This window comes from Phocoena phocoena, chromosome 2, assembly GCF_963924675.1.
Source record: "Phocoena phocoena chromosome 2, mPhoPho1.1, whole genome shotgun sequence".
Taxonomy (NCBI): domain Eukaryota; kingdom Metazoa; phylum Chordata; class Mammalia; order Artiodactyla; family Phocoenidae; genus Phocoena; species Phocoena phocoena.
This window is the reverse complement of record NC_089220.1, coordinates 123,785,616-123,806,456: the sequence shown is the minus strand read 5'-3', so window position 1 is coordinate 123,806,456 and position 20,841 is coordinate 123,785,616. Positions and strand designations below refer to the sequence as shown.

At 43.2% G+C, this 20,841-nt stretch overlaps 1 protein-coding gene across 2 annotated transcripts in view; it reads left to right on the top strand.

Moving 5' to 3' along the window:
- GABRB3 (gamma-aminobutyric acid type A receptor subunit beta3) overlaps positions 1-20,841 on the top strand; it is a 241,925-nt gene that overhangs the window by 136,347 nt on the left and 84,737 nt on the right. For both annotated transcript variants that reach the window (XM_065871028.1, XM_065871029.1), the window contains exon 4: positions 18,236-18,456. In XM_065871028.1, the coding sequence (XP_065727100.1) occupies positions 18,236-18,456 (221 nt within the window). The remainder of the gene's footprint in view (positions 1-18,235; positions 18,457-20,841) is intronic.

The following is a 20,841-nucleotide window of genomic DNA, read 5'->3' as shown; positions in this document are numbered from 1 at the left end:
TCTCTTTTCTCCACATCCTTGCTAGCATTTGTTATCTCATTTTTTTAAATAATAGGTATTCTACTGGCATTCACAATTTTCTCTTGCCATCACCACCACCCTTCATGGACTGTGGCAGTATGTTTGTCTGCTTGTAATAGCTTGGGCTGCCATTACAAAGCACCGCAGACCAGGTGGCTTAAACAACAGAAATGTATTGTCTCACAGTTCTGGAGGCTGGAAGTCCAAGATTAAGGTGTCAGCAGTATTGGTTCCTTATGAGGGCTGTTAGGGAGAATCTGTTCCATGCCCTTCTCCTAGCTCCTCATGGTTTACTGGCAATCTTTGGTGTTCCTTGGTTTGTAGAAGAATCTGCAGTCTCTACCTTCATGGTCACAGCTGTTCCCCCTGTGTAATGTCTGTGTCCAAGTTTCCCCTTTTATAAGGGCACCAGTTATATTAGACACTGACAGTGTCTTATTATCCTTTTGAATTCCCTCTCCTGTGTATGGGCAATGTCATACAGGAATGTTTGTTGGATAAATACATGAAAAAGTAACAAAGGAGTGAGAAAGTTGTACCTTGGAGTCCAGACCGAGTTACCCACATGCTGCTCCCAGCCCACAGCCTGTTCATGTCACAGGCTGTTCATCCCTGCAGGGTGGACCTCCGCAGCACACTTGCTTGTCATCATTAGACCCAGGGGATGTGTGTTGGGTCCCATGTTGGGTCCAGCATGTCCCCATGCTCAGCAGTAGTGCAATGGCAACAGCACTGACCTTGGTGTACTGCGAGGGAGTTAGAAAACACCATGGGAAGAAAATTACTCCTGCCCACAGCTGAAGACTGTACTTCGGCTGAGTCCTAAAGCTGCTGTTTTTGGAGTTTGCTCTAATGAGTGATTCTGTGCTTAAGGATTTAGGGTTGCTTGGTGGATGTGCTCACAATGGGCTGGCCATCTCTTATTAAAGGATAGAAAAGGAAAGACAGACCTTTGAAAGATTTTGATGAGAGAAAAATGGGGCTTGAACAGAGACTCTAAATAAAAATGCTACATGTCTTGTGAAATGAATCCATAACAACTATTTATTTTTATAAGCTTGGTGAGGCAAATGTAATAAATAAATGAATATAAAGTGATGAATGAATGAATACAGTGACTGAATAATTCCATGAATAAATGAATTGATTTAATAAATGCCTGTCCAATGACTAACTGATAATCTTTCTTGCAAATAACCCACAATATTTAAAAATTACATATTGGTATGGCTATCTATTACTGCTTTGGAGGACATATCCATATATATGTAAATAGATATAGAATAACAACTAGGCTATTTTTAGTGTGAGATAGTGATCCAAAGTGTCCTTTATGTTTCTCATTCCTTTTGTATGTGCGTCTTGCTGTCAACTGTCCTCTGTCAGCCAGGGAGGCTAAGTTCACCTGGCCCCGGCCCTGCCATGAACTGGTAGACAAGTTGGATGAAGAAATCGCCACCCACCCTTGGGCTCTTCAGGTGTGGCTCCCAGCCTGGGCTGATGAAACTGACCAGAAGGGGAGGTGAGCTCCCTCACAGATCCAGTGGCTTTGGTCATGGGCAGTTGAGGGAGAAAAATATAATTCTGGAAACCTCAATTCCGACCACCAGTTTGTATTCCACAGGACATTCTGGCCCTCTACCCCAGTGCCCTTGTCCTTTGGCATAATCTTTGAACCTCAGCTATGCCCATTTCCTTTCCTCCTTCTTTACTCTCTTACCCTTATCTGGCCAGACCCAGAGGGAAGGAACCCCTGAAAAGTGAGGTTGCTGGATGGCTCTGTCAAGATGCTCCACAGAACCTCCTGACACCCGCTGCAGTTCTGGGAAGTCATCCTGTGCAGAGATCAAGTTCAGACATTAGTTCTCTGGCTCCTGTCCTCACTGGAAGGCACTCAGATCATCAGAGTAGTCATTGCAGCGTAGTAGTATTTGCAGTAGTACATGCAGCGTAAAGGTAAATTTGATAATGGGCTGAGAAGTAAGTCTAAGGATCTTTTAGGTCACAGTACTGTTCTGGTTAACTTGGTGCAGATGGCCTCTCTGGGTTGTGGGGTTGAATTTTGAATTAGAACATAGCAGGAGAAAACCAAAAGGAGAGTAGCTTTTGTGACATCACACCCTGTACATTTTAAGTGACAACAATTTCACAGCTTTAAAGGTGAATGTAAAGTAAGTGGATCACAACTGATTAAATTACCAGCTGTTAATTATATTGCCAGTTATAAATTATAAACTCGAATTCTGATTAACACAGCAACTAATTGATTGACATCTTTGGTTACATTATAACTGAATTGGGCACTCACAATTCCAAACTCCTGGGAAGGAAAAATGTCTCTACAAGATGTGTAACATAGTGGCTGAATCCTAGTTGTGGGATTTCTGAGAAAGCCTGCAGAGGAACGAGAAACATAAAGGACACTTAGAATTATTGTCTCGCACTAAAAATAGTCTAGCTTCTATCCAACATGAGCAAGTCACATATGGAAAACCTGTATTTTAATATCCAACATTACTCACAAAATCAGGAAAATGTACAATTAACTTGACAGTTGATGTTCTAACCAGCACCTTGGTGAACAGAGACCTTTTGCTACTTTAAATCTCCATCTGGCTGCTACAAATAAATTTGCTTTCAATGGCTAGAGTCAGGTTGGCTGGTACATAGCTCTGTGTCATGACTCCTTTGGACTCATTTGAATATGAATAGTGTCAGATATTATGTTTAACAAGATCACACTGCCAGTGGAGGGAGAGCACTTGCTTTCTTCAAACAATGTTCTTCCTTAGGAATACTTTAAGAGTTCTTATTTATTTACTCTTTATTTACCAACTTCCAAAGCAAAACATGGACATTTTAACAATCAAAACCACCCTTTCACGATTCCTGTTGGCTCCATAGACACTTCACCTTCTCTTCATTAATTCTAAATCTTCCACGTGCATGCCTGGGTTGTGTGCATGAGCATTGAAAGGGAATAATTAGAAACATCTGTTTACATTTACCAGGAGCAGATATTAAAGGAATTAAAATAAGCATAATCATCACAAAACAGCTTAAAAAACTCAATATATGAGAATGTCTGAATACCATGAGAGTGCTATATAAACTTCTATATAAATACACTATATGAATGCATCACTATGTGAATACACTATATGACATAAAAAGATCTTTCATTAAATGATATAAATAGCAAGCAAATTTAACATGTACTAAATAAGTATTCGGGAATATTCATTTCTATTATTAATTTACTGAACAGCCCGCCAGTGTGGTGTTTGACGGTAATGGCACATGTTGGGTTGATGGCTGTAGTTATTTATGGCATCAGGGCCTGGAACAAGGCAGAACATCCATGCTCTGAGGCAGCCCTCAGACACCCACGCTGCAGCCCCGTCAGAGACCTGTGGTTCTAAGGCCCTGACCCACGTCTCCCCGTTGTCATGTCATCTGTTGCCATGGAGTTGCTGGGTTTTGTTCAGCGCTTCTTGAAGTGGTTTGCAGTGAGACTGTCCTAGCATCCACCTGAATCTGAAAGCACGTGGGAAGATTGTGTTCTTGCAGTTGGCCCAGCACAGACTCTGCTCTCCACGGCAGTGCATGGCTAGAGCTGTCCACATGCTGCCTTTTGGTACACATGTGCCTGCTTTCTAAATATAGAAGTAGAGTTTCCTGATTTTAATGAAATTAAAAGGTTCAGTATAATTTTAAGTCAAAATAATGATCAGAATATGAACATGCAAAAATAAGAATTGCATAAGGAGCTTTTTAAAATTACCAGCACTGGGTCTTACCTCCTGCAATTCTGATTCAGTGTAGCTGGGGTGGGCCCTGGAATTGGATGGGGCATAAGGAAAGAGAAAGAATAAAGATGACAAGGTACAACCAGATGGAGCAGTCTCCTCAGGTGGCTGAGGAGAAAGTCAGTGCTCAGAGGAATACCCGGCCTGCAGGTAAAAATGAAGAGTTAAACATCTTAGGAATGAATGATCTCACCCTGGAAGAGAGGAGGAAGGGGGCAGGGCAGGGATGAGCCTAGGCAGGCGAGCCTTGAGACCTCGATGAGGGGGGCTGGACTGGAGCCCTGAGCCCACAGCCAGTGCAGTAGAAAGGGCAGGAGAGTGTTATCAGAGGCTGAGCAGTGTCCTGAGAATGGACTTCAGCCCTGCTGCAAGCTGCTTAGATAGGTCAGATGAGGGCAAAAGAGTGCCCTCTGGAGGTCGTTAGGCAACCTTGCTGGGCCCAGGCTGGAGATGGAAGCAAGTCCCAGGTGAATGATGAAGGGATAAATTCTAAAGAACTCTCAGTATAAAACCATTAGAAAGGGTGAACAAATCATAATAAACATCATTTAAATGTGTCACTTAATTCACAGAAAAATAAGAGAAAGCCCCAGGAGCCACAGAAAAGGACAGAGATTCAATTTGGAGAGAAAGCTGAGGATGAAAGTGTTGTAAGCTGCACTTGAAAACCTGGGGTCATTTGCCCCATGTAACCAAGTGGCTTGAGGTTAGTGGTCAGGCAGAAACAGAGAGACTAAAGAATTCCACAAAGCAGAGAGTTAAAATTGAGTCTTTATAGAGCAGCACACTCAGGGGCTACACACCCATTGGAAGAGTGGTCTAGAAAAAAATTCCCCAACCATCAAAGGGTGATAAGAAAATGTCTGTCTTACCTGGGCCTTAGGTAGCATGGAAAACATCTGCCCTGAGAATTTGTATTGTATACCTGTACTAATCGTGATTTGGGGTTTGACTTAAAACTGTGGAGAAATTTTCACTGAAAGTGATCCAAAGTTATCAACCAATCTGGAACACTGGATGAAAGCACATGCAGATCTTTTATAAAGGGACACACTGGCAACCCAGTTTACATAGAACTTCTGCTTATTATTCAGCAAATGTTTATGAAATTTCTCTTATGTGCTGGGCACTGTCCTAGCACTGCGCTGAGAATAGATCATTGAACAAAATAGACAAACATTCCTGTTCTCATGCAGCCTACATTCTAGCATGGGAGAAAGGAAGTAAGCATAATAAATAAATATATCAAGTAGAATGTAATCAGGGTTGACAGGAAGGGAGGGTGCAAGGGATGAAGGTTGCCATTGTCAGAGAAGGCTCATTAAAAATGTGAATTTGAGTAAAGACTTGACTAAGGTGAGGAAGTCAGCCAGAAGGTTATCTGGGGAGAGAGAGTCCCAGGCAGAAGGAACAGCTAATGAAAGGGCCTACAGCGGGATAGCGCCTGGGTTGTTTGAGGAACAGCCAAGAGGGTATTGTTGCTGAGGTGAAGTTAGCAAAGGAGATGAGGTCAGAGAGGTGGTAAGTGGGCCAGAGCACAACTACTTGGGCTTTACTTCCATAAAATAAGGAGCCATTGTATGGTTTTGAACACAGGAGCAAATTATCTGACTTAAATTGTTAAAAAGTCACCTGTTGAGAATTGGAGCATTGGAGAGCACAGGTGCAGGGAACTGGTCTGTAGGCTACCAAGGAAGGGTGTATGACCAGGGGGGCAGCCACGCTAGTGATGAGGAGTGGCTGGACCGCAGTCTGCTTTTCATGTGGAGTCAACAGAATTTCATATGGATTGATATAGAATGTGAGAGAATAGATGAGTGAAAATGACTGGAGATTTTGACTCGAGTAACTGTAAGGACAGAATAGCACCAGGGGAATGGGAAAGATTGTAAGTGGATCCATTTTGAGGGTAGCATTAGCAGTTAAAGCTGGATGTGTTGACTTGATTCTAGAGTTTGATTTAAAAATTGGGTTGGAGAATAAATTTGGGAATTCTAAGCATATAGGTAGAATGTAAATCCATGCAGCTAGAAGAGATCACTAAGGAAGTGAGTGCCAGAGAGAAGAGAAGGGACCAGGGTGTGGTCAAGTGAGTGGGTAGATGGTGGCACAGGGAAAGCAGTCCTGTGCTCTCTAGCATTAGGAAGAAAAGGAAGAATTGGAAGGAGTAGCAAAGCAGGCCAGTTGGGCAGGAAGAAAAGCAGGAGACGCTGGAAGAAGACACGAATCTCATAAGTCAAAAACAAAGGACAGTTGACTGCTCACAACTAGGGCCGGCTGCATGATTTGTGGGGTGGGCCCAGTGCAAAAAGCAGGAACACAAATGCATAAAGGATATGTGGTGCGCGCGCGCGCGCGCGCACACACACACACACACACACACACACACACAATGTGATACTACTCAGCCATAAACAAGAATGAAATTTTGCCATTTGTAGTGACATGGATGGACTTGGAAGGTATTATGCTTAGTGAAATAAATCAGATAGAGAAAAGCAAATACTGTATGATATCACTTACATGTGAAATCTAAAAAATACAACAAATTAGTCAATATATATAAAAGCAGCAGACTCACAGATATAGAGAATAAACTAGTGTTTACCCATTGGGAGAGGGAAGTGGGAAGGGGCAAGATAAGGGTAGGGGAGTAAGAGGTACACACTATTATGTATAAAATAAGCAACAAGAATATATTGTACAACACAGGGAATATAGCCAATATTTTATAATAACTACAAATGGAATATAACCTTTAAAAATTGTGAATCACTATGTTGTACACTTGAAATATATAATATTATAAATCAACTATACCTCAATTTAAAAAAAGTTTTAAAAAAGCAGGAACAAAGTGTCATTTGTCTCCCATCTAAAGGGTAGCACTTGGTTTCTCCCTCCTTGGGCACTATACTTGATTCATTGTATGGTTTGTATACATGTGTATACTTGATTAATTTTTATGGTTTGTTTCTGGCTACCCAGGCTATGAGTATAATATCCCAGAGGATAGGATTGCTTCATGTAATTCCTTGCAGAGATGCCCTTCCAAATATTTCTGTTGAAATTAATAATAATTAAAAAAAACTGTCAAGCCAATATTTTTCAGTTATATGAAGTATGATGTTAATATTGTGATTTGTCTAATAGCAATAACCTAACAAGTTTTGGGTAGAAACCAGAAATACACATAATCTCAGAAATGAATGGACTTGCTAAAAATAGCATGTCTTCTTAGAAACTGAAAGTACTTTAAAATGTGTGGCATCACTAGTCCACATGACTTGTCTTTGAGGAGGGGAAATCCAGTGTTAAACCTTGATATAGAGGTACACGTATAAAATCAAAGTGCATTTGAATACCCACAGTTTAAGTTTATAGGAGGGGTTCTTGGTTTAAAATGGAAATATTCATCCTCTGTTTTATGATAAATAGATACTCTTCTTTCTGTTGAAACACTTGTTTTGCTTTATTGCTCTCTTGAAGGGATTCAGAGTGACACTCAGTTCAGCAAGTCTAATAATGAGAACTCTATAAGCCATGTAACCCAAGAGATGACCATGACTATTTTAGAATGAAGAATTCTTAACCTCATGGTCATCTGTAGGCACTGTGCTCAAGCAAGGGAAGAGCACAGAGGCTTGAGAAATGCCACACAACCAGAAGGTGGACAAATCACTCACATCTCCAGGTGTAATATTCTCCCAGTTTGAGTATCTTTCTAATATAAAGGTATTGAAGGCAGCTTGCACAAGCAATATGGCTGTTTCTCACAGCCAGTTCTTGACATATAAATGACATATTTGAGTCATTGCATCCTCCTTGGAAACCTATTAATCAAAGATAGTTGCTGGAAAATAAAGCTATGTATCTGATTATGCACACACACACATGTTGCAGACTATATATATATATATATAGATATATATATATATATATATATATAATTTCCTGAACAGTTTGGTGTCTTTAATGAATGTTATTCAGATAAATACTCATTTAAAATAAAGCAGATTATGAAATGACTCCTCCCCAGTTTATAATACATTCCAAAAGCTCATTCATACAATGTTTGTGCTGAGTTCGAACATCTGTTCCCATATGGAGTGTGAGACATTTGATCATCTTGTATATTCTTCTATTTAACCCACAATATATCTGAGGTCTGAAGTTGGACTCAGCCTACTCCAGACACCATAGGTAAGCGTTCTTCTGAGGTGCAGTTTGGGAGTCCAGGAGCTCATCTCTAATCCATTGTCATGGGGACACTAGTGGAAACACAGCCCACCCTCCTACTGCTGCTGCTGACTCATGATCCAGTTCTAGATGTGGAAGGTATTTAGGAAATTGGGTCAACAGAACCCAGTGACTGAATGAATGCTGGATTTCAGATGTGAAAGAAAGAAGAGGTTGGTGTATATAGCCTGTTTTTGGTTTGGTTCAGAAGATGGGTAGATGCTAGCAGAGAATGGGGAACAGATTTGAGGTAGAAAGATAAGTTAATTTTAGACACATTGAACTTGGTTTACATGTGGGGCATCTGGATGGAAAGATTCAGAAGGCGCTGGATCCATACATGGACATCTCAGAAAAGTGAAATAGGCCAGAGACACTGATGGAGGAACAAAAACCTGGAGGCTGGAGTTAAGAATAGGAGATGCTTCTTGCTCCTGGTTCCTTGATGCTCAATTTGGGAGAATCAATTTTACAGTTAAAGGAGGCTGTGCAGGGGCACTTAGTGAAATGTTCTTTGTATACAGAGCGGTAGTGGGAGGTAAACCCTGGGGCACCTGAAGGTCAGATTAGCCACAGCAGATCAGGCCTGGCAGGGTGACTGGTTTGGTATTTTTATTAGTGCTGTAGCTGTTATACAAATTTGTGTTTAATTTAAATTTGTAATTTCAACATATTTCACAGCAGAAAAAAATGTTTTATGGAAAATCTAGTAACCTGATACATTTCAGGAAACAATCTTGCATCTTTTGCATTTGGATACTGAGTAGAAGATGGAACTTGGGATTTTAGAAGCAAAGAGTGACACCTGCTTCAGGTGGTGCTGAGAATTCTACACCAAAGTATTAGGCTGAGTCTTTCTTTCTGGCATCTTGGGATAATAGAGAACAGTAGGGTTTTTTAATTTAATTTTATTTTTTTAGAGTTTGGCGTGTACTTGACATGGAGCAATGGGCTGGGGGCCCACCTGATAAAGAGGATCCTTTTTCATCAGGTACTGGGGGGCTTTTGGGAGGATGACTGGCGCTGCTCTAGGATGAGGGAAGAGAATGTATAATTTTCCAAATGCCTATTATGAGTCAAGCACTGTGTTAAGCTTTGTTAGCTCAGTTAATTGTTAGAGCACTTTTGTAAAATGAGCATTTTTAGTTTCATTTTTCCACATGAGGTTGCTGAGGCTCAGAGTGATTAGGTAACTTTTCTAGGCAAGACACAGGGCAAGAAGCTGACCTGGTGGTCTAAAGTGTCCTGCTGCACCACCTCCTGCAAACTAGCCCCTGCTGGAGATTTGTTTAGCCAAGGACATCTCTTTTAAATTTTCCTGGTTCTCATTGGTTTAGGTTGAATTCTCGATTTTTTCTGATACTACATAGTTTTTTTGTCCTTTGAATGTAGGCCAGTATAATCATTTTGCATTTTAAACTTACTGGACTCCAGAGAAATAGCTATGGTATCTTCTCATACTTGAAAAGAAAGGCAGCTTTTCAAAATAATTTATGTCCTATGCCAGTTTTTCAGATGACTGTAGAGGACTGGGGAACTTGTAACTATTTTCAGCAGCCCATCCAGATCATACAGAGGTGACTAGTTCATCTTCTAAATATATTTAGCATTTAAGTGGATGAATAAAAATTGCAGACTATGAGCCTTTCAGCAGGTATAATAGCTATATGAAGACCAGAAAGCCTCAGCAATCTTCCTCTGCATTTGCACACCAGCTTCCTCCCCTGCCAGCTACAGACTTAGTAGGTATCCCTTAAATATACACTTCTTTTGCATTGTTGTACACTTCTTGGCTCCTCATGTGTGCCCTCTGTGATGCTAATCACTTCAGAGTGTGTGACAGGCAGACTTCCCAGATGGGTAAATGGGCTTATAGTGAAAAGGCTAACCCACCTTTGCCCAGCGAACAGGAGGTAGACTTGAGATTTGGGCATTTTTGAGTGCAAAGTGCCTTCTCTTAATCACTTTAATTTTCCTTGATTTGATTTGATGAATACCCCACCAGAATGTGAGCTACTTAAAGGTACAAATGATATCCTCCTCATCTCTGGGTCCATAGCACCCAGCAAGGTTCTTGGCCTGTAGTAGATACTCAATGAAGGCTTGAGGCAGAGGGAGGGAAGAGGAGGGGTGATCAGAAGGAGGTGGTCTTGCTTTATTCTCATAGATCACCATGTTACCAAACTCAGGTCCGGATGCTCGCCACTCAAAAGCCAATAATTGTGAGGCAAGTGTTCGTAGAAAGGAAAGTTGCTTTAATCAGAAAAGCCAGCAATCTGGGGAGAAGGTGGACTCATGTTCTGAGACCAACTCCAAAGATTCTGCTCAGTCATGACAATTTTTAAAGGTAAAAAGGGGAAGCAATCACAGTTAATCATCTAGTTAGGAGGTCAGATTCTTCATCATTTTTCCACTGTGTGCAGAGCTGCTGACTTCTGATTTTCCTGTGGAAGCTGTATTGCCCACATGGTCGGCCTGCAAATTTGCTAAGGGGGAAGCTGGACGTAAAGAGTCAGTCATTCTTTAACTACTTAATTCTTCATTCTTACTCCATTTAATCCAGGAAAGTAATCAACAGATTAGGCAAGGCATTGTGTACCTTCAATAGAGCAAAAGCAGGAGTTAGGTTAAATGTTACCTAGTGATCTCATTTTTATAATTAAGGCCTGAGGAAAACAGAAATGGGCAAACAGGAAAGGAGCAAAAGAGCTGCTTACACTTGTCAGACATCATTCCATTTCTATGGGATTAGGGACGAAGTTCTGTCTTCTGTAACTTCTTCATGCTGACATAGGGTGCTGTATTCTTAGAGTGGAGGATATAGAGACAAGGGTCTGTACAATCTCGTTACTGACAATTTTAGTTTCCTGCTTACATATATGGGCAGAACATGCTATAATATTTTGATGCCCACAAAGATGTAGATTATTGTGAGCAATAACGTTAATCCCATTCTCTTAAGGCCAGTTATTGGAATTGTGCTAGCCATAGATTTAGTACTGCTCAAGATGGAGCAGCTTATGTCACGGCTACAGTCTGGTCATCACGCAGTTAGCTTGTTCCCTCTGGTGGCAGTTATAGTATCTGTACAACGACTCAGGAATGTGCATCAGAAACTGAAGGATTCTGTGACTCTATTGTCCTGATCATTAACTGCTTGAGCCTGCTCTTTTGTGACTCAGGGAGGCCTGAGAGATGTATGTTTTTCTACAAACAAAAGGCAGGGGTCGTGGAGGGGCCTTTGTTCTTGGTGTGGCAGGGGGGTGGCCTGTAGGGTTCTGCTGGGTTCCAACCACATGAATTCAACAAATGGAAGCCTAGGTACCAGCGAAGTCTGTTGTGGGAGGGGAGATGGATGCAGTGTTGGATACTCATTTTTAGGCCATTAAAAGGAATGGATTAGGATTTTCTAAATAAATCTTGTTAACAGAAGTGCCAAGATTCCCTCAGCCTAATTTTAGTTGCAGAAATGCCTGCAAAGGAAGCCTCCACCATCCAGGGCTTATATAAGCTTCTCAGAATAATTTTCTGTCCTCCCTGACCTGAGAACAACTTACCTGTGAGTTTTTGTCTCGTAAACTTGCTGAACCAGAAGCAAATGCAGGTGTCCTGTGGCTTTCACAGCTGCAGTTAAATATTTAAATTTGGCTTGGAGATTGCATTTCTTTCTCAGGATTAGTAAATTTTTTCATTTCCTGTGCTGAGGAAATCTAGTCAATTACCTAATTGCAGAATAATGAGCAGTGTTTCCACTTTCCAATATGTATTCTTGTCATTTTAATGCGATAAATACCAACAAATTTCTGCAAGCAGGAAGAACCATTATTGTTTATCTCTTATTGAAATGTATTTGAGCTGCTTGAGTTATACACCTAAAGGTTTTATTTTGTTGTTATTTGTTGTTACCACTGCTGTTCGTATATTCTCAGGAGATTTTTAAAAGGACAGTCACCTATGCATAAATGCTTGGCCCCTGAATGCCTCATATTCAAGAATGCCTGTTCCCAGCCCCCTTAGACTTCCTGCCTGCCCCTCGTCTCTCCCTGCCCCAACCTCCGCTACCTCAGCCCACTGGCTCCCAACCACGGGAGACTATGGGCTGGGCTGGTGTCTTACCCAGAAACTGTGGCATCTGACTTTTGCATGAAATGGAATTTTGTAATCTGGCGAAAAACCTAGCAACCCTTGTGTCATGTTTTTTCAATGAGAAAATATGACACAAATTTTAAACAAATGACTTACAAACTTATGGAACCCCACCTACTAGTATTTGCTGTCCCTTTGTGAAGGCAGTGTAAAGCCTTCAGGGACAGGCCTAACTGGACTTCAGGGTTTCATGCTGTTTGATTTAATACACACACGTAAACAGAGAGAGAGAGAGTGGAGAGGGCCCTGAGTTCATTTAGTTATCAAAGAATCAAAGAGCTTTCCCATCCCTAAGAGAAGACCCAGGAATAAATGGCCCTTTAATTGAATGCTTTTGTTTTTTGTGATTCTTTTTAAGAAAGATTCTTTGTTTTGAATACAATTCCTGAATATTTCTTCATGCTGATTCCAAGTTCATCCTAAACCTTTTATAATACAGAGAGAGAGAAAGCGAGAGAGAGAGAGAGAGAGAGAGAGAGAGAGAGAGAGAGGTGTTCCAGGCATTTTATCTTACCTAATGATTTTGATGAACTATCTTAGTTCAAACCAATTCTAACTGAATAACTCACGATTATGCATTATACCCCAGAAAGTCCCAGTTCTCAGTGGCCTGGAGAATTCTGGATGAAGATACACTTGCATTTTCCCTCTCACTGCCTGACCTCTCTCCAGTGAATCCCATCTCCTAGGAAATCAACACTTTTACTCAGGGCCTCCCACTTACCCGGTGCCAGCCCCATTCCATAGTTGGATCTGCACCTAAACCGGAAGCCAAGTGTTCTCAGGGTGCCCAGGGCTGTTCACACATCTGCTAACACAATGGGTGTGAGTCAGTATTCGTGCACACACAACCAGTATGTCAATTAATTAATTTATAGGAGGGTACTTTATAAATGCTTGAACTACTACAAATCTCAACCCTCACCCAAAGCACGGTCTTCTAAAATCAAATGATATCAGATTATAACCAAAGGAGCTTTGTGAGCTAGATTCTGCAGCAGGTCTGAAGAATGTGGGGGTGGTGTGCAGAGTAGAGGTTATGGGGGTCCCACCTGCAAAAGAGGAGATTCTGCTTCTCTGGGACACAGGGCCCTGTTACTGCAGCCCCACTGGCAGCTGCTGTTTCTGTAAACCCTGATCTCTGGGCCGGTACCTGCTCTTTCTTCTGCCAGCATGCTCTGTCTAGATGTGCTGATATGGCTGGGTGTGCCACAGCCAAGAATCAGTGCATGGAGACCACTGTCCCTTCTTTGTGTGTGCGAATCTAAGTAAGCCCCTGGCACCAGAGAGGGGCCTGCTGGTCCTCAGAACCCACTGCTCCCAATGCCCACTACCCCCTCCTGCCCGCTCCTCCCAGACTCCCACTTCCCCCATGCCTCTCCTCCATACTCCCTGCTCCTCTCCACTGTCTCTCCTGGAGCTGCAGCCTCCCTGCAAAGGGTGGAGGTGGGGAAGGAGGGGACAAGCACGAGTTCCTCTCAACCTGGTGTCCCTTTCACCATGCCATGGACCTGTAGACTTCTCCCTGTACCCAGGTGGATCACGCCACAGAGTAGAAAAGATGAAAGGGATACAGTAAGCTCAACAAAAGCCCAGGAATGGAGATGCTCGCCATTGCCATCAAACCAGTGCTGCCTGGTTCTAATCCCTATGACCCTTGGAGCCCCCGAAAGCCCTTTATTTAAGAAATGCCACTTCAGGGTCTCTGCCATGTCCCCTTTCTTCCTCTCGAGTCTCCCTCAGCTGCACCATGTTTGGGGGTGACACCCAAGAAAGACGGCAAGGAAGGCTCAAGATGGCCCTATGGGGCCGCCCCCTTCTTTGCCTCTTCCTCCCCTTGTACTATCCTGGGGCTCGCTAGCACTGGGTGGTGTGGTGGCTGATTCTGTGAGCAGCACCCCGTCTGTCTCATCTTGGTGTCTAGTGCCCCAGCACGAGCTCCAGCAGCACAGGGCCTCTGCCTGGCTGTTATTTGAGAGGCTCCACCCCTCGCAGCCCTGTCTCATCTCTGCTGCTTTTCATACCAGCAGATATCCATGCAGACGGCACCTGAGTCCACCTCAGTGCTAAGGTCAAAGACCAAAAGCTTACTTCCCCACCTCTACCTTATGTTCCCTGAGGAGTCCAGGATTCCTGCTTTCCACCCCTAGTCCACTGCCATCTAGATCTCTGTGGATTCCTGGAACTTTTACAATCTCAAGGTATCTTCTTTTTCTGAGGACTGACTCAAATCCAACCCTGGCAGACTCTCCAATCCATACAGATTGCATCTCTTCATGGCTGTGTTCTTTGGTCCCTGCCACATCACTCCAAACCTGGAAACCAGCAATTTGTCTGGGATTCCTTGGAGGAAACAGACCTTCACAAGACATCTGTCTACAGAGTAGCTGTGCTCAGTGTCTGCAAGGATGAGGGGCTTTGGTGGTGCCATATTTCTCATTACTCGCCTTCAAAAATATGTTACTGTACGTGGCTGCATCCTCCACTCTCAGGGGCATCTTTGCAGACCTCGCCCACCAGGCTGGTTTATTTGGCTGCATAAAACCTCACCCTAGAGCTGTGTGGCTGAGACCTGCTCCCAGAGGGAGGTGGCCTCAACTTCAGATCCCACATCCCCGAGTTACTTGTGTTTAATGGGATGGGGGGTGGGGAGGCAAATTGTTTGAGCTCTCTAAATTTTTCTTTCTTCATTGATTGGGGATGGTAATGAGAACAGCAGTAATATCTGCCTTGTATTTAAATAAGATGATATAGCATGAGGCCTGGCACTTGCTGCCAGCCCACGTTAGCTGCTGCTGGTAGTGTGTGCGATGCTCCTCACTACCCCTCCCAGGAGTCAGCGCCATGGCCCCCCAGTCGCACAGTCTCCCATTAGCTGTCCTCCAACTGCACAAGAGAGCAGAGGGGGCTTATTCCTGTAGAGTCACCTTTCCTTCATCTGCCTCTTTTTTCTCTGCAGGAGAATGAAGTGGGATACTGACTAGTGTCCCACTGATTTCATGATACCCTTGCTTTCCAAGGCTTAACCCATGCAGCAGATTTGGGTTTAAGTACTACTACTTTTTCTCCCTCTGTTACCTAAGCTCTCTCCTACCACAGTCCACTCAAATCACTCAGCAAACCCCCAAGACCAAAACTGAGAGTTGCTGCTGATGCTGTAGAGAGCAGCAGAATCCAAAATTAGACCCTGATCCTGAGCTTGCAGACTGTGAATGACAGCTGGGTTCCCAGGGCCAACTGACACATGGCAGTGCCTCCACCCTCATGGCAGCCCATGTGAATGCCAGCTGGAAGGGAGATGGGAGAGCAGTGCTAGACTTCACAACTCAGGCGTAGGATGAGAGCTTAGAAACCAGGAGAGAAAGATGAAACTCTTCTATTTCAATAAGAATGCAATTTGGAGGGTTATATTTAAATTGAAAATCCTTTAGCTGCTCCTGCTAATTTATCTCCGTCTTGTTATGCCACCAAAACTTTGCATGTTTCAGTTAAAATGCATCACCTACATTAACTTAATGGTAATGCGGGGGGCATGATTGCGAACTTCACAGGCCATTTGCATCCCAAGGGTCTACATCAAGCCTACTATCTCTGACTTCCTAATCAGCACTCCTTTTCTCTGTCCTCCCACATCACCTATCAACAAGCTCTCCCACTCACTGAGGACTTTGCTCATCATCCGTCTTACCCATTGAACTCACCATTGCAAAACTGATCTTCCTCTCCTAGAGCTTTGTGCTTAAAACGTAGTCTTATTACTATTCAGGTATGGCAAGGCCAACAGGTCAGGAGGCAGCTATCATTGAAAAGAGAGTTTGTCACCCACAGACCCCAAGAGAAGGGGGCATGCCATGCCATTGTGGAGGGGATGCCTGGGGAAGCACCAGGGCAGGCCACAGAGAGTGAGCCTTTATTGTAGCTTCCATGGAAAGAATGGGCATGGCCAGGCTGGGTAAGCAGGCTTAGGATCGGCTAGTTTGAATAATTAAAGTAGGCCCTGGGACCTAGTCTATCCTTAGTTGCCTGGTACCTGAACGTGGAATGAAGTACTGGCCTGGAGTGTGAGAACCTAATAAAGAAGGCAGTTCGAGGTATGAGCTCTGGGGTGGTTGGTTTGCATATGAAAAGTACAATCCAGCACTTGGCAGAGTTGTTTGATCTCTCTAGGAACTAGAGGGAGAGAACGCAGTCCCTCCAGGGCCCAGAATTTAAAGCATGAGAAATCAGAAAATAAATGACATGTTCAATACACACGGTTTTGTCACTTGCTACTTGGAAACCTTCAGTGTTCATTGGCTTCGGAGCTGGTGTTTGAGTGTTTCCACTTTATGGTCACTGCCACAGGGTCCTGCCTTGCCCACAACTCTTTACTTTCCTCCTCTTGCACACCAAGTTCCAGCAAAACTGCACTCCTTGGGGTTTCTTGTCAATTCAGTAAAAACAACGGTCTTGGTATGACTTTTCATGCCCCTACCTCGTGTCTAGCTGACCAAGGCCTATCTTCAATACCACCTGCTTTGTGAGAATCTTTAATTGGTGGTGGGGTTTTTTTGTGTGTAGGGGGTTTAACACAGTTAATACCAGGCATAGACCTCTGCCGTGTAGGTGACTAGGAAAAAATTCCCGTTTCTCCTCATCCACTGAAATGCTGCCTCTCCTTCAAGTTGTAGATAAAATGTCAATAGACTCCCCAGGCCATTTGCATATTTTGCTTCCCTCTCTCTCTGATTTTTTATGGGCACTATAGCTTAAAACTTCTTTTGTTTGTAGTTGTTTAGTACGTATTGGTTTTGTCACTTCCTTGTCTGTGACAGCACCTGGAGAGGAGCACAAGTGTACTTTGGCATTTTGGAGGCTCCTGTGCCCCAGCACTCTTGCAATCAGTAACAGATGGGTGTTATTGGGTTAGCAAGCTCTGAGAACCGCCCTGTGAGGCAGCAAGAAGAGTCTGCCTGTCTGGGATGGATTCTTTAGCTGATTTGTCATCCCGCCTCTCACTGCCTGCAAAGCAAGGGTGTTGCAGACATGCTCTGCCGGTGCGTGAGCCTAGGCGCTCCTGCCTGTAACAACAGTGATTTCTCCTTCCCTGGTTGGAGAGTTTACCGCCTCACCTTTGGATTTTCAGCTTGTATCCTTCCACGACAGGGTTTAGGATGTCCAGTGACTATGACCAGATTTTTAGACCTGATTGTTCTAGACTTCAACAGTGATTGCCAAAAAGAATAGAAATTTAAAAATAGAATTTCCATGCTCAGCCTCTGATTTGTCTTTTTTCCCCACTTTCTTACTGCACTAACTTCTCTGCAAAACAAAAACATGGGGTCATCTGCCTATTTTGCTTCTTACTTTGTTGGCAAGCCTGTGGGGCTGCACTGCCCCTGGCTCCCTCTTCCCACATCTGGTTTTAGTCCAATTTTCTCTAGATGTCATCCTCTAGAGGTGATGACATGTCCCAGTTAGTGTAGAAATGGCTGTGTAGTGTAGAATGGCAACCTAGAAGGAAAGGAAAATGTGATGCATGAGGTGTAGAGACCCTCCCACAGGTCATGGTGTCTCCAACTGGTGTTTCTATTCCAGAGGTTTTCTATTTACAGCTGTGTGGAGGGCAGAAGGAGAGGAGGAGTCTGACTGCAGAGAATTCGTAGCCAGGCCTGGCCTGTCATGGGCGGCTCAGGCCTAGGTTTGCCTGGTGAGAGGAGGAGGACCTAGGCCAGCGCATGGGTTCCCTGCCAGCACCCTGATTTTATGATGACTTTTTTGGGGGCCTTTATTTCTAGGTTATCTCTTAAATGCCAATTTGTAGTCTGCTTCTTACCTAAATAAAAGAGAACTTATAGACATGATGTACACCTATTAAAACTGGTATTTGTGTTTACAAGAAAGCAACCACTGCTTCCTAACTCTATCTGAAAATAACATCCATTTCTCCTGGATTCCAACCTGAATTGGGCCAGTGGTGGAGGAAACAGGCCTCTGGCTGAGCACAAACTCATTTTTTTCTTTTCTTTTTTATTCCCCAGGATTACACCTTGACCATGTATTTTCAACAATACTGGAGAGATAAAAGGCTCGCCTATTCTGGGATCCCTCTCAACCTCACGCTGGACAATCGAGTGGCTGACCAGCTCTGGGTGCCTGACACATATTTCTTAAATGACAAAAAGTCATTTGTGCATGGAGTGACAGTGAAGAACCGCATGATCCGCCTCCACCCCGACGGGACAGTGCTCTACGGGCTCAGGTCTGTCTGCCCTGTGGGCTGGGCTCGTGGTTGCATGGTGCACTGGCCTTGAGTTTTCACTGGAGGTGATTACAGTAAGTGAGGCCATGTCCTCAGATTAAGTTAAGAGACACCCATGAAACACTTGGAGCTCTGCAGAAAAAAATCTTATAAATCTAAGATTTGGGGCATTACTGTTACTATAAATAGACTTCAAACAAGTGAAAAACAAACTCCTCGGATTGAGTTGATATAATTGGGTTGCCGTATCTAAGAACACAGATTCTCTTGGGGTGGATTTCCCATATCATAGTCACAAAGGTCTGTAATTAATATCACCCTGGTACTTAAGAGGCTTTCAGTGAAGTTTCCCAAAGCCATTTGCAGAGTTGAAAAAATGTCTAATTATGCTGACATACAGTATAGTCTCCATGGAGCTTTATGAGGTGGTGCCACCAATATTTATGGGAATGAGTAAATGTGAGGCTTCCTGGTGAGAATCATCTCTCACCAGGTCTCATAATGAAGGCACATGAATTGGGAAACCAGACTGCTGTCTGGAACCCTAAGGAGGCCCTGGGCTTCCCTGGTTACACTGGAAACCACTAGGCCTTCCCATGATGCTCCACCACTGCTGGTGGTTAGTGATTTTGACTTTCACTGAACAGCAGCCTTAGCAATCTTTGTCTCTTGTGTTGATTTAGCACTGATTTTTGTTTTGTTTTGTTTTAGAGTAAGTATGTCTGTGTCTTTCTTGATCTCCTGGGCTGAGAGTGCCCAGAGGCTTTCCAGGAGGGGCTCACAATCTGGAGTGGGGCACAGGTGGATATCTTGAAGAAAAGGTTTATCTCAAAATGTTGTGAATCTTTAACTGAGACTCCAACAGTTCTAAAGAGTAATCATAACAATGTAAGCTTAAATACACACCACTGTGACTTTTAGTGCTTCAGGGAGAGTAAAGGGAATTATTTAACATTGCCTTAAGTGGAAAATGTTAAGTGACTTCCTCAAAACAGCAGCATATAGAATGAGAGTTGGAATTTTAGCAAAAATCAGACTTTTTGAACTGTAAGAGAAAAAAAGTGGCACGTGTCAACTAAGCCATGGTGGTACTCCAAAAAACATCTAGATGATGTTTCCTTGGGATGTTTTCAGCATTTTGTATTTTTGCCTGGAAGTGAGAGATGTGGTTGAAAAGTTCTGGAGTTCTGAGAAGTACAAAAATCGGTTGTTCAAAAGATTATCCAGAGACCATGTGAGCATAAAATGAGGAGTCATGTCCTTCATTTACCTACCCACCCCCAAAAAAGTGAATAGAAATGTGTGTATGTTTGTGTGTGTGCATGTGCGTAGTGGGGGCGAAGCAAAAGGAAGCAAATACCAGTAAAAACTAGGCTAGGCCTTCTTGGCTTTTTGAACAAAACTTGCTATTTGGGTTCTTTCCCTTTTTATCTTTGCATTATTTATTTTCTCACCAGAGTTAAAGTATGTTAGTTTGTCTAAGACAAAGAGCTTTCATTCTGTTAGGATAGCATCTGAGTCCGCTTGGGCCACTGTAGCAAAAACCCACAGCAGACACTTATTTCTCGCACTCTGGAAGCTGGGAGTCCAAGAGCAAGGTGCCGGCAGACTTACTGTCCAGGGAGGGTCTGCGCCCTCATTCATGGCAGGTGCCTTCTCACTGTGTCTTCACATGGTGGAAGCTGTGTGGTGTCTCTTTTACTAGAACACTAATTAATCCCATTCATGGGGTTCCACCCTCATGAGCTAAGCCCTCACCTCCCAATACCACCACTTTTGGGTTCAAATATGAATTTGGGGAAGGACTTAAACATTTGGACCATAGCAGACAAAGTGATACAATATGAATGAAAGAACTGAAATAAATTTCCAAACTCCACTTGAAAGTGTTGGATTTCATACCATAAAACAGGCAAGAATAAGAGAAACCAAGAGATTAAAACTGTATCTTTATAACTTAGCTAATACTCTGACTGTAAATCTTAATATAAAAGTTAAATAACGGGCTTCCCTGGTGGCACAGTGGTTGAGAGTCCGCCTGCCCACATAGGGGACACGGGTTCATGTCCCGGTCCGGGAGGATCCCACATGCCGCGGAGCGGCTGGGCCCGTGAGCCATGGTCCTGAGCCTGCGCATCCGGAGCCTGTGTTCCGCAATGGGAGAGGCCACAACAGTGAGAAGCCCGCGTACCGCCAAAAAAAAAAAAAAAAAAGTTAAATAATAATGTAATAATAAGCTATGGGATACTTTTAATAATAAACTTTGTACAATAATCTAAAAAAGAATCTTTCTAATGAAATTTACATTCATTATACATCTCAACCTCTAAATCAGTAAGTGAATTTCTAAATCAGTAGCTGTTTTTATCCAAATGTAGTCTCAAT